This window comes from Calonectris borealis, chromosome 4, assembly GCF_964195595.1.
Source record: "Calonectris borealis chromosome 4, bCalBor7.hap1.2, whole genome shotgun sequence".
NCBI lineage: Eukaryota > Metazoa > Chordata > Aves > Procellariiformes > Procellariidae > Calonectris > Calonectris borealis.
In genome coordinates, this window is record NC_134315.1 from 13,918,097 (window position 1) to 13,932,986 (window position 14,890).

A 14,890-nucleotide genomic window follows, 5' to 3' on the forward strand; every position below is an offset into this window, starting at 1 on the left:
GACTAGATATAAGGAAGAAATTTTTTACAATGAGGGTGGTGAAGCACTGGAACAGGTTGCCCAGAGAGGTGGTGGATGCCCCATCCCTGGGAACATTCAAGGTCAGGCTGGAGGGGGCTCTGAGCAACCTGATCAAGTTGCAAATGTCCCTTCCCACAGCAGGGGGGTTGGACTAGATGACCTTTAAAGGTCCCTTCCAACCCAAACTATTCTATGATTCTATGAAATTCATACTGCAACACAAACTAGCAGATTCTGGCATTAGTCATGTTGCACAAGGCTACTGCACAAGCAAAACAATAGCATAACACCTGTTTTATGATAAAAGTGGTTTTGGGCTTGCCTGTGGGATTTTTTTGTATTGTTTGTGGTTTGTTTGTTTTGTTGTTTGGTTTTTTTTTTGGGGGGGAATGTTTTGGGGGGAATTTTTTTTTTTTTTGGAAATTCAGCATTAAGATTTAATCATCTATCCCCTCCAAAAAAAAAATCCACAGAACCCACCCCCAAAATCTGAGCAACCAGAAAATATTTTCCCTTTATTTTGATTATAAAATGACAAGCTTTTTTGTGTATGTTAAAAGTTTTGGTAGCAAAAAAAGACCACCTCCAAGTCCCACAACAAACATCAAGGCTTTCCATGAAATATTACTGGAAGGTCTACCAGCTCCCTCCAAACAAGCCCCATGCAACAGCCACCTTTCGCTGTCATAGCAAAGCTCCTACATGGAACCACCTGAGATGGCTGCAAAGCTCTGGCCTGCAGCAGTCAAAGGAGGAAGAACTGATGGGAAAAGGTGTTAACCTCAGATTTGTCATTTAAGCAATCAGGGATTCTCTCTTTCCCATGAGCTAAAACTGTGAAATGAAGTCATAGTTGGTAATGGCTTAACACAGATCTTCATACTGTACTTCTCCAAAGGTTGCTCTCACCTGTGGGCTTTGCTAACCGAGGCGGTTATCTCAAGCAGTCCCCTTGCAGACATCCTCCGGTTAAACACACAGAGCTGCCTTTTCTCCATTACCGAATTCCAGCTGTGGGTGTCTCGTTTACATAATTGCTGCACAGTTATTTCTCAATAAAGAAACTACATAAAGCTACGGTAATACAGGTTGACAGCCACTCAGAGTGCATTTATTTCCATAGTCATTGCAGGGTTATTTTTGAATAAACTCATAGTACTAACTACAAGCCAGTGAACCAAGTGATTTCTTGTGTTTGACTTCGTGATTATTAGCACACAGCACAACAGTGCCATCTCAGCTTCTCACTCGTACTCCTATAAAGGTAAGAAATAAAAATACATTTTTTCTAACTGATTCTACAGGGATGTATTCAACAATAGGGAAGAAATATATTTTTATAGGGTTTTAAAAACTAAAAGTTAGTTCCCTCTCCACATGTCACAAGAAATTTGATTGCATAGAAAAGAAATTACTGTATTTGGGGTTCCTTTTCAGGCAGTCAATTCATCCTGAGTGAATACTGAAACAAAATTGTATGCTGGATCTCTTTAAGACAAGAATCCTATTATTGTGTGGGAATAGAAAGTGTACACACTAAAGGAAGGGAGTGAAAGTGGAATGAACTGAGAAACATAAAAAATTATTATTTATATACATACATATGCACACATCATAGGCTTAGATTACATAAGGTATTTCTTACTCAACTGGAAGTTATATCCTGAAAGAATATTTATGGAGTTTGCTTTCTTTTGTGGTGGAGGAATAGAGCCAAAACGTGGATTTTACAGCACCGATTCCCTCAAGGCTAAAGCTTCATCCTCCGCAAAGCCACCGGCTGTTTCAAAGGTGAGGAACTTGATCCTGTCTCGGGTTACAACTCCAAGGACAGCCTGTCCCTCAAACAAGTTGAGATGGAGTGGGGAGCGAGCCTGGCATTGCCGTATTTTTTTACCGGCTTTAAAAGGATTTCTTTCCCATCCCCACCTTTTATTTTTATTTGCAAAAAGAGTGGTGATCCTTGGGGAAAAACCCAAACCACCAACGAGCATGTAGGAGACCATAACCACTCCCTTTTGCCATCAAAGCTGAAGCTGGAAAAGAATGCTCGAGTTAAACACAAATTAAAACCCTTCTAAACAATTTTAAACTATTTATACTAGACCAATACACCAGACAATGGAATGCAGCTGAAAACTGGTACAATTTTTCTAAAACCTAAGGGACACTTGAAGTGCTAACACATACAGGGACAGACTGCCATTATTAATTCAATTATATCTGCCATTACACAACTAAACATAGCTAATTTCAATAAATACCGAGGGGCTTCTTTTCCAAAATGTGTTAATTCAACAGAGAAATGGTATAAGAACATCAACCAACCTCTGTTCCTGCTAAATCACCTCAATGGCAGTTTCTTCCACAGAATCCAGCCTAAGAGTCCTGGTGTCTTTGTATGTAGTGCAGGCTGAACCAACAGCATTCAATAGTCCCTATCTGCACACCTCCACAAGTAACTCTTTGGCACATGCTTTTAAAAAAAAGCAAAAGCAGTTCTATACCTTCTCTATGCTCTCAGTCTACCCTCCCTGTTTTCATATGTGTCCTAAAGGCTTACTCACGAGTTGGACCTGAAGCCAGTAACACTCCCAAGCAAGCAGCATTTCTCAAGGCGGAGAAACCATCTGGCATCACCTTTCTTTGAATAGTTTAAGATTAAAACAGATACAGTTCAACTAAAGAAGAGATAATAGTTCTACAGCAGAGTGTGCTATTTTTGGAATTAAGAACAAACAAGACTGGACAAAGAGCATATAGAATTACCTCCGTTTGTGCTTTTGGTTCTCCAGCTTTGGCCCTCTCAAGCAGTTCCTCAAAGAGCACTTCAGGTTCTTCCTTCATGCCCTCTATAAATTAATTTGACAAAGAAAATTGTTTACTAGCAATATTTGAAAGTATTTCATAAATCATTGCTATATGTGGTTGAAGAATTAAAGGATTGGATCTAAAAAATTCAACACGAGTGTTGTGCAAGAACAGTGGAAATTAACTCATTACAATATTTACACTCCATCTCAGTGCTGTACTTCAGCATGTTTACCATTATTTGTTATTTGGTACCTGCCACAGGATGACACATACAGTTTATAGTTCCTCATTTACTTCCAAAGGATTCATTTCTTAATAGAAGAATATTCATTATGATAAATATGAGCACATGTGGAACATGTAGTATGGATCAGCTTTTGTACTATTACTATTCTTATTCTTGACAGCATTTCAGTCTTTCACCTGGCAGCCTCTTTATTTAGTAGTGAAGCCTTTTCAAGAGTTTTGAAAAATTAACCAGCCTTTACAACATGTCCAGTACATTTGAAAGCTCAGCTCCTCAGTCTCTGGAGCACACAGAAACTAACAATGATTACAAATCATAGACTTCACTATTTTGTGTCCAGCGCCACGCTGGCAGCTAGCTTTTTTTCCTTATCTATCTACTGTACACATACAGACTTAAACAATTTTTTTCTTCAAAAGCATCATATTGCTTCACCAGTCAATCATAAAGAAAAAACCTCAAGATCTTTATCTGACATCCAGTGTTTGTAAATAACATCATGCTGCGTGCTACTTGATGAACAAAGAATAAGTTTAATGGAAAAGCTGACAAAGGCCAGAACTGCTACTTTTTATGAGAAGATTTCTCATGAATTACTTTGGAAGAATTTTAAAAAGAAAAATCAATATAACTTGTACGCTTTAAGTTGGGTAAGCGTAAGAAAGGACAACAGACCGCCGATTCAGAATAACAGTTTACCAGCCAGCCTAAACCTGTGGTTAGAAAGGAAGATCCAAACTCAACAGTAAGCGCCAAAGCTTGACCTGTACGTGCCACATTGCCTCGCAAGGCCACCAAGCACACCGTGACCCTTGGTAGCTCTGTACTGAGGGCACAGGCAGCATGAGACAGTACAGTTAGGAAACAACATTTCCAAACGTAGGAAACCGACTGAGAGCAGCTTTCTGGCATTCACTCAAAAGTTACAGATTTCAGCCTGTGCCTAATTTGGGCAGCAATCATGCGAGAGGCTGGTAAGCAGCCCCGCTGCTGAGGTGCCATTTAGCATCAGCTCTTTTTCAAAGGGTAGGAGGAAGGAAGAAATAAACCCGATTCCAAATAATCTCCCGAAGAACAGGGCTACTTACATTCTTAACATCCCAGTTACCAGGACTATTTCCAAACAAGAACAGGCTACAAGCCAAGGCTTTCATTAAAATGGATGTATTTTAACAAGAGCAAACCATGAAGTAAGTTTTCTCCTTCACCATGCCACAGTTTTGTCTGCCAAGCTCCACTTGGAAAAGTACTAATGCCAGATTATAACATGTTGTCTGGCTAAACAAGGCACGTAATGAAAAATAATTTTCATTTAGCACTCGGTCTTTTCAGAAAGCTGTAAAAATATTATTGTAAAATAGGCAAACACCATCCCAGCAAAATTAACCACTTAATCTCCTCGCTCTGATATATAACCAACAGGATTGAACTCTAAACAAGCCAGAAGCCTGTTTTCCAGATGGCACCACTCACACCAACAGACATCACTCAGGGGCTTTCTGCTTACAATAAACAAGAAGTTAAAGGAAAGAGCAGATTGTTTGAAAGAAACATAATATTCATCCATCTACCCCACCCAAATGAAAAAAGCTGGGCAAGGCAGTATTTGTTTCTTCCTGTGCTTTCACATTCATTAACTTCTTTTGCATCAAAATTTCCGCAGCAACAGTCTTGGCTATGGATTTTCTTTTTCTGTTCCGGGTTTTCTACATGCCAAGATGAGACCACCACAAACATTTCAGTATACTGTGGATAAATCAATATAGGAGGCACCATTCAGAAGTTAGTGTTTGATAATTAAGTGGAATTTATACACACCCACAAAGCAGCAAGCTATAGAAAGCAGTTTGCTAAACTGATATAAGCCCTAATAAGAAGAGTGGTTCTCTGGCAGCTTATACAGGCAAAGCGGCTTCCTTTCTCCCTTGCTCCACTTGCCACACTTAGGAGCATATGGCATGGCTCTGACCCCTTCCATCTCTTGCTCAGATCAATGTTTGTTAGATAAGGACGCTTACTACAATAGAAAGCCGTAAAGCATTCTCATTTTGCTTCTTCAACACCAGGATATAGTTACTTTATTGTAATGACATTGCAGATTAACATGTAAGTAATGTTCTTTGCGAAGATGGTAAAAAAAAAAAGCAAAATTAAAAATGTGCAGCCTTATGGTCCAACTACCACCTTCACTGAGAACAGAAAATAAAACGTGCTGGTACTGCAGCAAATGTGTTGAAATGTTTGTTCGAACAGAGCTGACTGCCAGGGGAAAGAAATGCTTTCTGCTGTTATTTTCAACCTACTGCCCAATCCCTCCCCTCCAGTTATCACTTCTATGTATTCTCACATGTGACCTATAAATATAAATAAAAGATAGTTAATTAAAATTATGCCTGTGGGTTGGTTCCGTAGTTGTAGGGCAAGGGCGGAAGAGCAGGTTGTGGAGTGTTTTGGAGATCAAATTTAGAATAGCTTAGTATCATAGTGTTCCCATAACTAGCAATATTTTTCCTTTGCTTAAAGGATAAGCAAGAGGATAAGTAAAAAGATAAAACAAGAACAACTCAAGTTTCGTGGCTGCCATATCAATTTGCTTTCTCATAAAGTATTTAGGTCAGATTCTGAAGGAAAAAGGTCCAAAACACAGTCAAAGTGTGTTTTGGAACAGGGATGGACAACACACACTTTCTTTCCATTCAGCTCAACACTAGAACAAATACTATACAAGAGTAAATGCACCCACCATAAAAATACCATAAAAAGTGGTGATCTGTAACTTATCATCCTTGTTAAGTGTGTTTTTAGTCAAAAAATGTCTTGATGTGTATTCCTCCCACGTAAGAGTACTGCAATGGAAATGCTGTCAGTAGAAGCTTTTATTTTCCAGCTTCGCTAAAAACTCATGTCTTTCTAATGTCAAATTTTACTCTGTCTTGAATACAAAAATTTCCAGAAGAGAAGAACATTCATCTTACAATACTTCATGTATCTTTTATGACAATTAAAATAGACTTCACTAGCTGTTGTGTGTCAGATACATTTATATAAGCCAATGAAGTCTATCAGTTATTCAAGGTTCACAAGCACCGCAGTCATTCAAATGAAAGCAGGCAAGTGAAAGCACACAAGTTTTAGGTGGCATGTAGCATTCATATAAGAAACAAATTAAGACAGGACAGGGACGTGAAAGTGTGGTTAGTACTTAATATTTGGCTGTAGTTCCTACTCTGCCACCAAGACCCTGTGTAAACCTTAGTTCATCATCAGGCTGCTCTGTGGTTCAGTTCCCAATTTAGTTAATTCTACCTTCACAGACACAGGGCACTCAACACAAATTATTCAGTGGATATTGGAACAATGACATTATTAACAAAATTTTAATGTTTTATTTTTATTATTCTGTGTGATTAAGTCTTAAGCTTAAGATATGAAATGATATGGTATCCTTTAATTTTCTCAGTTCCCCTCCAAAAAAAAAAAGTGGAAAAAACCTATTTGTGGTCTGCAAAGGATTAAGCAGATGTAGTTCTGAGTCTGCTGCGTTTATGTCCTTATACTACAGAAAGCATTTAAACCTCTGAAGGGCTACAGAAATATCCACTTTTGAAATTCAGGCTTTTCATTTAACAGGTTAAAGCTGTCACTTAAAACCTATTTTATTAAAGCACTTATTAAAAAAGACTCAGTACAATGAAATCGATAAAGACCTGTATGCATTTCACAGTCATATACAGCATTTAGAAGAGTAAGCTAAAACTGCATATTATTAGCTGATAGACTTCAAAAGGTGCTATCAAAACATTACTAGAGTAATTTCTGTTTACTAGTAAAAAGTATGTTTTACAACTCCAGGTAAAATACTCAGAATATGGAAGTCTAAACACAGCTGTTTATATAGGTAGGTTGTAAACAGGCTGATGAAAATGAAAGACTACTATTTACTTTCTGAAATTTTACGCGTTACTTGGCACATTCCAGCTTTGCTGCTATAGGCTTAAATGGAAATTTAGCATTCATTTCAGCACAGGCAGGCATTTTTACTGTTTCTGCTAGGTAGAAATAGGAAATGTTGCAAAAGGAAACATTAAAGTTTTTTAAAGAATACTATGCAATACTATGTTAGGATGCAATTATTGTCCCTTACCTCTGAAATTTAGCAATTAAATTGACAAAAAGGCAGTTAATCCATAGCAGGGGATTAGTCCAAGTGAGATTGCAAGGTATCAGTGCTTAAAATTTTTAAGTCACAAAAGGAAGATGCCATCATTGATCAAGTAACACATATAAGCCTCATCTTTGGACTACATCAAGGATTAAACCCCAACAAACTCTTCAACATTCATACAAGGTTTTGAAGAATGGACTTACACAACCTAGATAAGAAATCTTTTCAATGCAAAAGATTTTTTAGACAACCAGAGTACGCTGTGGTTGTCATAAGAGTTCCTTCCCAGTATTCTAGCAGAAATCAGTGATGGATGCAACAGATTCCAACCTTTCTAATACCCTAATAACACACACACAACTGAAACACATCACGTGTGCATCATTGTAGTTAGGCTGACTTGTTGAAAAGTGTCTGCTGAGATATTTAGCAAAATGTTTTACACACAATTTAGACAAACATTGTTTCAAAAAAAATAGCATGTTCAGTTACACTGTGTATGACATTTCCATTCATGAATTCTAAAATATTTAAAGGCACATAAATAATAATCCTTTCATGTAAGGAAAGATTTTTAGTTCTATGTATACACACAGACACCCACTACATAAAACAACCTCAATTTTCTAAGTGCTCTTCTAACCGCTAGGAATCACTGCCTTCCTTAAAAAAAAAAAAAAAAAATCTATTAAAGTTATTTCATGCAGAAAGAGTCAACAGAGTGCATGCTGAATAATAAAAGTGTTTGTTGATTTACTTTCCTACCAACACAAACACATTCAAGCTCTCGGCAGAGTGGATTTACCCAGAACAAGGGAGTTTTAGCACCTTGCCTGCTATTATCACCCCCCGGCCAGGTGCACACAGCTCTTTCTTCTTAGGTCATAGCTACAGCACCTGAACTCCGGATAAAACAAGATGGTAAAGACCATGAACATGGAATACCAAAGGAAAAAAATTGGTCTTTTATAGGATCACCATCTCTTATGCCTTTTGAGCTTAAGATCTTATTTGTTCATGCAGTTATTGGGGGCCAGCTCCAAGACAGTTATGTTATCATGCACAATACATCATTTTTTACACAAACACAAGCCAAGTACTTCCAAGTGCTTTGAACAGTGGAAACCTAATGAGAACAGGGTAAAAGGAAAACTGAAAGCAGTTTCTCAGACAGGAAGCAATAATGAAGTATTCATTTGAAATATGTAAGTTTAAAAGAAATTACAGGTTTTACAAGTGAATATTAAAGCTGCATGGAAACTCTACTGAACAAAAAATTAATGCATTAAGCAACACCCACACTAAGTGTACGAAGGAAACCTGTATGGCATACACACTTTATATGATCATGACTACAAGCATTCATTTGGGCTCAGAAAAGAAAGTGACAGGGATGTGCAGGAGGAGGAGGAAAAAAACCATGTGTTGGGGAGAATAAAGGATTTGAGATGACAAGATACGAAACAAGATTTCTGGATTGGCCTTCCCATTTTATTAGTAGAGCAAGTGTTCAGCAAGTGACTGAAAATAGTCAGGAAGAGTTAAGCGTCTGCACAATGCATCTGATACGTTCAGTCTTAGCCAGTGGTAACACTTCCAAGCTCACCAAATACACCTAGAAAAGTATATAAACATTTTTACCATTTCATGAGAAGATTTGACAGTTGCCACAGATGCAAATTGCTATCAAGGTGGCCCAGCAAAGTGGGCCAAGCAATGGTAAGTAATCAATTTCACAAATGATCTTGCAAATTTTATTTAAAAAATCCTAAAAGACTTTAAATGCAGTTTCCTTGTTCTTTTGTTTGAATAAACACAACTAAGACACACTGAGAAAAGCAAGAACAGCAAAAAGACCAGAAAACAGCAATAATGGCCTCAAGTACCTCCCAGAAAGTATCGCATTCAAGAATGATATCAAGATAAGATTTTAGATACATTTAATAAATAACTTCATGAAGTAACTAATCAGAGAAACCAAAAGACAGAATACAATTTTTGCTTCTAGTTGAGCAATGCACAGAACCTAGTTGAAGAGGTTAGTGAGCCACTCCGTAGCAGCAAGTCAGATTTAGTACCCAGATAGGAGTGTCAGAAGCAAAAAATCTGCTAGTCGTATTTAAAAGCAAAGCCAGATTGGAAAAAAGAGGAGGAGAAAGAAAGTTCTTAGAAGTAAGAATACATCCTTGTAAAGCTAAGGTCATGCCAAACCAAAGAAAAATAGAAAACCCACGAATTTAAAACATACCATGATAGATGGTATGCCTTTTTCACGCACACAAGGATCAGCAAGCTTAGCAGATTACGGGGCCTACAGACAGTTCAACAGCAACTGACTATTTGAAAAACAGAAGCCTGCAGTAAAATAGATCTACTAAAACATGGGGTTTTTTTCCCCGCCTGGGAATAGCGTTGAGAAGTTCCTGTGCAGCAGTCTCAAATATCTTCTTTTAAAAAGAAGCTATGATTTCTTTTAATTGTGTTTAAAACTGTAGTTTCTCTTAGTTGTTTATCCAAGTATTCTATTGAACTATATACTGCAGTGTGTAGCCTCTCATTTAAAACTGAGAAATGGAAATCTGCAAGTACGATACCAGAGGGATTCGTGATAATAGAGACCATTAAATCTGATATCCCTATAAGGCAAATACAGAGAAGAAAAAAAACAATCATAAGCCTGTGGAGGAGGCAAAAAAAGATATACTGGGTAAAATCAGCAGATCTTGTGTAAAAAGCCTTGACATAAGACATCCCTGAAGGAGTCAAAGGGTTGGAGGACAGACAGATCCAGCTCATATTTCTATCTCCAAAGGCAGTGAGTAAGGCTTCTCACAGAAGTCCTCTAAACAAAGGTAGGCTGTTACATGGGTAAGAAAGAGATTCAGAAATAAAAAACAAAGAATAGAAATACACAGCTCGCTCTCTCCCAGGGGAAAGATTATCAGTTTAGACACGCAGGGATATACAATAAGGCCTATATTATTCAACGCATTTATGTGTGAATGAAAAAAAATAGAGGGGGGGCTAACATGGAGATGACAATATCTAATGATGAATCTGTGTTATTCAGGCCAAAAACACACCTTAGAAGCGATTACTGCAAAAAAGCCAAACAAACCCAAACCCAAAACAAATCCAAACAAAACCTGCAGAAGAATTTCATGACTGATTAAGTGTAAAAGGCCAGATGAAATGCAGTAAATGCAAAACAAGACTACACCTTATCATTGTACACACAGTGATAAGCTCTGAACTATTACCACTCAGAATAAAACCTTGGAGTTGTAACACAGTGTTTTATGAGAAAAAAAAACAAAACAGCTCAGTGCTAGTAAGACGCTATTATCAGGGCTTTTCAACCTGGGGAGAAAACTGAGAAGAATGGCACTAGACATATGAAGAATTTGCAAAACGGAGAAGGTAAACAGAGAGACTATTCAATGTCTTACCAAACCCTAAAACTAAAGGGCATCAACAGCTTAAAAGTATTTGGTCAATGCCAAATATTTATATGAGTTTAAAAAGCAACTGGACAAACCAAGGGTAGGGAAAAAAAACCAACACACAAAGCACTATCAAATACAAAGATCTCACCACTGAGCAAGGAAGTCTCTAGGCTGCAAGGTGCTAAAGAAGAACATTCTGAGAAGGAAACAGCTGCCGTTGAACACCTTTAACATCTCAGTAAAATATGAATAAAATCAACTAAGGACAGCACTAGCATTGCATTTAGAAAAAGCTCCCTGACTGTAACAGGCATGCTGTAAACAATCACGTAAAGGATTCTGATGAAAAAGATAACAAGAATCTTGAACCTGGAAAAGTCTGTCACCATTCAGGTTCTCCAATATTAACACTGAGCATTGATAGCAGCTTCTGTGATCCTTCACACAGAGTTCACAAACTGTAACACTCCAGTGTTAGTTCAGGTAGGAGAGAGGAAAAAGCTGGATGGCATCCAGAGGAAGAAAAACTGCACTTTGTGTTTTCATTAGCTTTATCCAGTAAGCTCTCTACTTAATGTAAGTGGGTTTTGTACTTATAAGAAGTCACAGGACGTCAAGCATTTCCCTCAGCTCCATGTTATTAACTGACAAGAGTAATTTACATGTTTGATGAAGGGTAGTATGGAACAAGCTTTCATCCACAGGTCCTTCCACCAGCTAAATCACTGGGGTGGGAGCAGGGAGGGAAGAATGTCATCTTTGACATTAGATCTTCTCCCACACATGAACAAATTCTCCATATACCATGAAGTGTAGCGATGTCTGAACCAATCTTTGTCACACAGCACAGCACTGTACTTACTTGAAGCTTCAGGCATACATCACTTAACTGCTTTAGCAAGAAGGCCTTACTGTAATTGAATCTGAAAGGAAGTACTGTCTGAATTACAAAGAAAATTACTTGCTTTTACTTTGAGAGGATACTAGTATGAATAACCTATGTTTGCTGCTCAACTCCACCCTTCCCACCATGCTCCACAAGGCAAGCTGAACAAACAAATGCATAGGTGGAGACAGACACGACAGAAAAGACAGATACAGGATTAGTTACAGTATTTGAAAAAGCCTCTTCCATGACTTTCATTATGATGAACTTAAAGCTGAATTTTTATTTTATCTTTTATGACTAGAGATTTCCACAAAAACATGCCTCTGAAGTGGAATTAAGATAATAAAAGTGCCTAAGTAGTACTTGCAGATAGAGTCAAACTGTTCTACCATCATTAAGTTCAGAGTTATAACTGCACTCTGTGCCACAAGCTTCATCAGAGTTCATGTTAAACTGTAGCTATCTGACCTAGCACTGGATTAGCTTGAAAAAGAAACAGCTAGTAACAGCTCAAAACCATGCTATAAATCCTGTCCGAAAGGAAGTCAGGGTGGCGCACAGAAAGGATGCGTATCACTTTAATTATTACCATAAACATCCACAAAGAAAGTCAGCTTGCTGGAAGCCAGTCATTTTTTAACATTCATTTTTCATCCTCAGTTTGCATTTAAGGGCCCCAAAATGTGTTCTCTGTCCCCTGGATTTCAATGCTTTCTGTAGAATAAAGCTAAAATTAACTAAAAGAGAAAAAGCATTGTTTGGCTTCTTAAAAACCAAGCATCCAGCTGCTAACGACAACCCACCTGCAAAAACTCTGTATTTGCAGACTGCTTTGAAGCATTGGCGTCTTTCGGCTCTAGCCAACTGAATGGGATTCTCAAACCACTGCTCTAAGGGAATTGTGTCTCCTACTCCGCAGCTTTCATCAGTCTTGTTCTCTATTCCTCCAATATTTACCTTTGCTACGGTTACAGTCAGAAAGAGAAGCTGTTATAGCTTCTTATGAAGTCAGTAGAGGTCTTGCTACAGAGTTCGAAACTATGACAGGACTGTGTTGTAATCATCTGGTCTTTCTGGGCTACTAAAAAAAAAAAAAAACCAAAGCATGACTGAAGCATCAGAAATAATAGCCTGTCACCAAAGTGAAGCAGTTAATTTATGCTGGAAGACAGAATTAATTTGCTTTAAGAAGTTCGCAAATTAAATACACTAGCTATAGAATATAATTTTCTTGCAGATTCTCAGCAATAGCTCATTTGCAAATACAAAGAAAATTTTACAATGTTTAAATGTGAAGATTTTATAACAGGTGGGAAGCAAGCAACAAGAATGCATGCACGTACAAAGTAAATAATGCAGGCAAGCAATAAATAGTCAAGGAAAAAGTAGGAAAATGAAAGCTTAAGGGCATGCCTGCCCAGGGATATAAACCAAAACAGATATAGCAGAACACATTTTGTGCAAAATCTCCCTAGAAGGCATTTCTTCTGGAGTTACGTCCTATATAGCTCCAGTCCCTTTTGGAAGTGTATGGTAGTAATTCTGATACAGTGTTACACAGGATTTTTTGCAGGAAAAGTTCTTCTATAAGGACAAATCTGGTAAGTTTATCAAAACCAAACAAATTCAAAATTTTCACGGAACAGTGCACAGCTTTTTATTACAGATTTTGTTTTCACTATGAAACAAGCTCTCTAGAATCTCAGACGCACTTAGGATCAAAGGCATACACATACTGATGACAAAAAATCCTTTCACTTTGCTAGAAGATGCTATGTAAGCATATCTCCAAAGTGAAAGGTGTCTGATTTCTTTCTTTCAGGAAAGAGAGATTTAAACTGTTCATCCACAGGTAGATTGTCTATTACCAATGTGCTTTTAGAAAAAGTTGATCTGTACATTTTGTTACAAAAATTAAGGTTCTAATAGCTTTTGTGTGTCACTGGATTGTACTGTTGAGCTTTCAGTGTTCAGTGGAGCCACTTTGAGTCTCTAGAGAAATCCTCCTACTCACTTTCCACAAGCTCCAAAAGTTCAGTGGTATTATGTGCCGTACCTATGTAGGAGTAAAGTTTCTGGAAAGACTGACATTCCACTTAAAAGCAGGCATGAAGCATCACGTCATAAACATGATTTGTACATATAGAATATAATGACACAAACAGAGGAACTGACTGGAGAGGGAGAAATATTTTGTACAACGAACGTCATTGTTTTGATAAATGGTTTTATTAACTTTAGACGCTTATTTGCTCATCCATGAGACTGAATCCTTTCATCCATTCAGAAGCCTCCTGGATTCTTACCTTAACTGCAAAGTAAGGGTTTGGTACAATTAAGAGTACATTGCACATTTTTCTTCTATGCACTTCAACTTCCATGGTGAGATCTTAAGATGGTCCTACTTGCCCCAACAACAATTAAAAATATTTCTATTAGCATACATTGCCAGGCATGCTATTTTTAAAGGTGATAACAGGGATGGGAGATAGGGGAGTAACATTTGTTTACAGAGGTGTTGAAGTCTAGGACTCAACTCTGCTTTCTCTGGGAGCAGCAATGTGTTTGTAGAGATGGTAATAGTCTTAGTCACACCACAATTGCAAGTCATCAAATAGCATTAAATTGAAAAGAGAACAACTTCTGCACCCCCACAAAATGAAGGCAAATTGTCAGGAAAGCAATAAAAAAGAAAGCATGTAGGTGGAAGACTAGGAATGATGATATTATAGAGACTATAAATTTTAAAAGTGGAAGGAGAACTATTCTTAAAACGTATTTCTTGCTAGCATAGGTACTATTGTACAATGATCATTTAAAGTCATTAAAATAATTTTACGTGCAAGTAATGAGACAGCCTTGCTGCTTCTTCTATGCAGGCATCTCTGATTAAATCCTTTATGGATGAGCTGGGATAAATCTAACGTGTTCCAAAACTGGAGAGTTAAAAATAAATAAGCTTTTTGTCATTTCTCAGTTGATAATCATCATTATTAGCCCTCCCCACAAAAAAAAAAAAAAAAAAAAAGAGAAACAAAAATGCCACCTGCAGAAAAGCACTGCGAGAAAGAGTTGAGATCATAAACCTCACCAAGCCCACATATTTTTGTAGGTGAAGACCTAAAGTTATCATAACAACCTGCACATTGCTAAATGGAATTTCAGCAATTCTGTGGTGGAGGCTCTTCTACACACAGACACTCTAGCAGTTCATTAGCTTACTGTCAAAATAGAGTGGCCCTTAAAAAAAGACCCACCCCAATTGTTTTGCAAGTCCACAGTGCCTTATTACCTTGCTTAGTAAGCAC

General features: G+C 37.6%; 1 protein-coding gene across 7 annotated transcripts in view; it reads right to left on the minus strand.

Moving 5' to 3' along the window:
• Positions 1-14,890, minus strand: part of WFS1 (wolframin ER transmembrane glycoprotein) — a 37,285-nt gene that overhangs the window by 12,062 nt on the left and 10,333 nt on the right. For 6 of the 7 annotated variants that reach the window (XM_075148667.1, XM_075148668.1, XM_075148669.1 and 3 more), the window contains exon 3: positions 2,791-2,873. In XM_075148667.1, the coding sequence (XP_075004768.1) occupies positions 2,791-2,873 (83 nt within the window). Of the gene's footprint in view, positions 1-930; positions 1,278-2,790; positions 2,874-14,890 lie in introns of all 7 variants that reach the window. The other variant, XM_075148673.1, reaches the window with a different exon arrangement.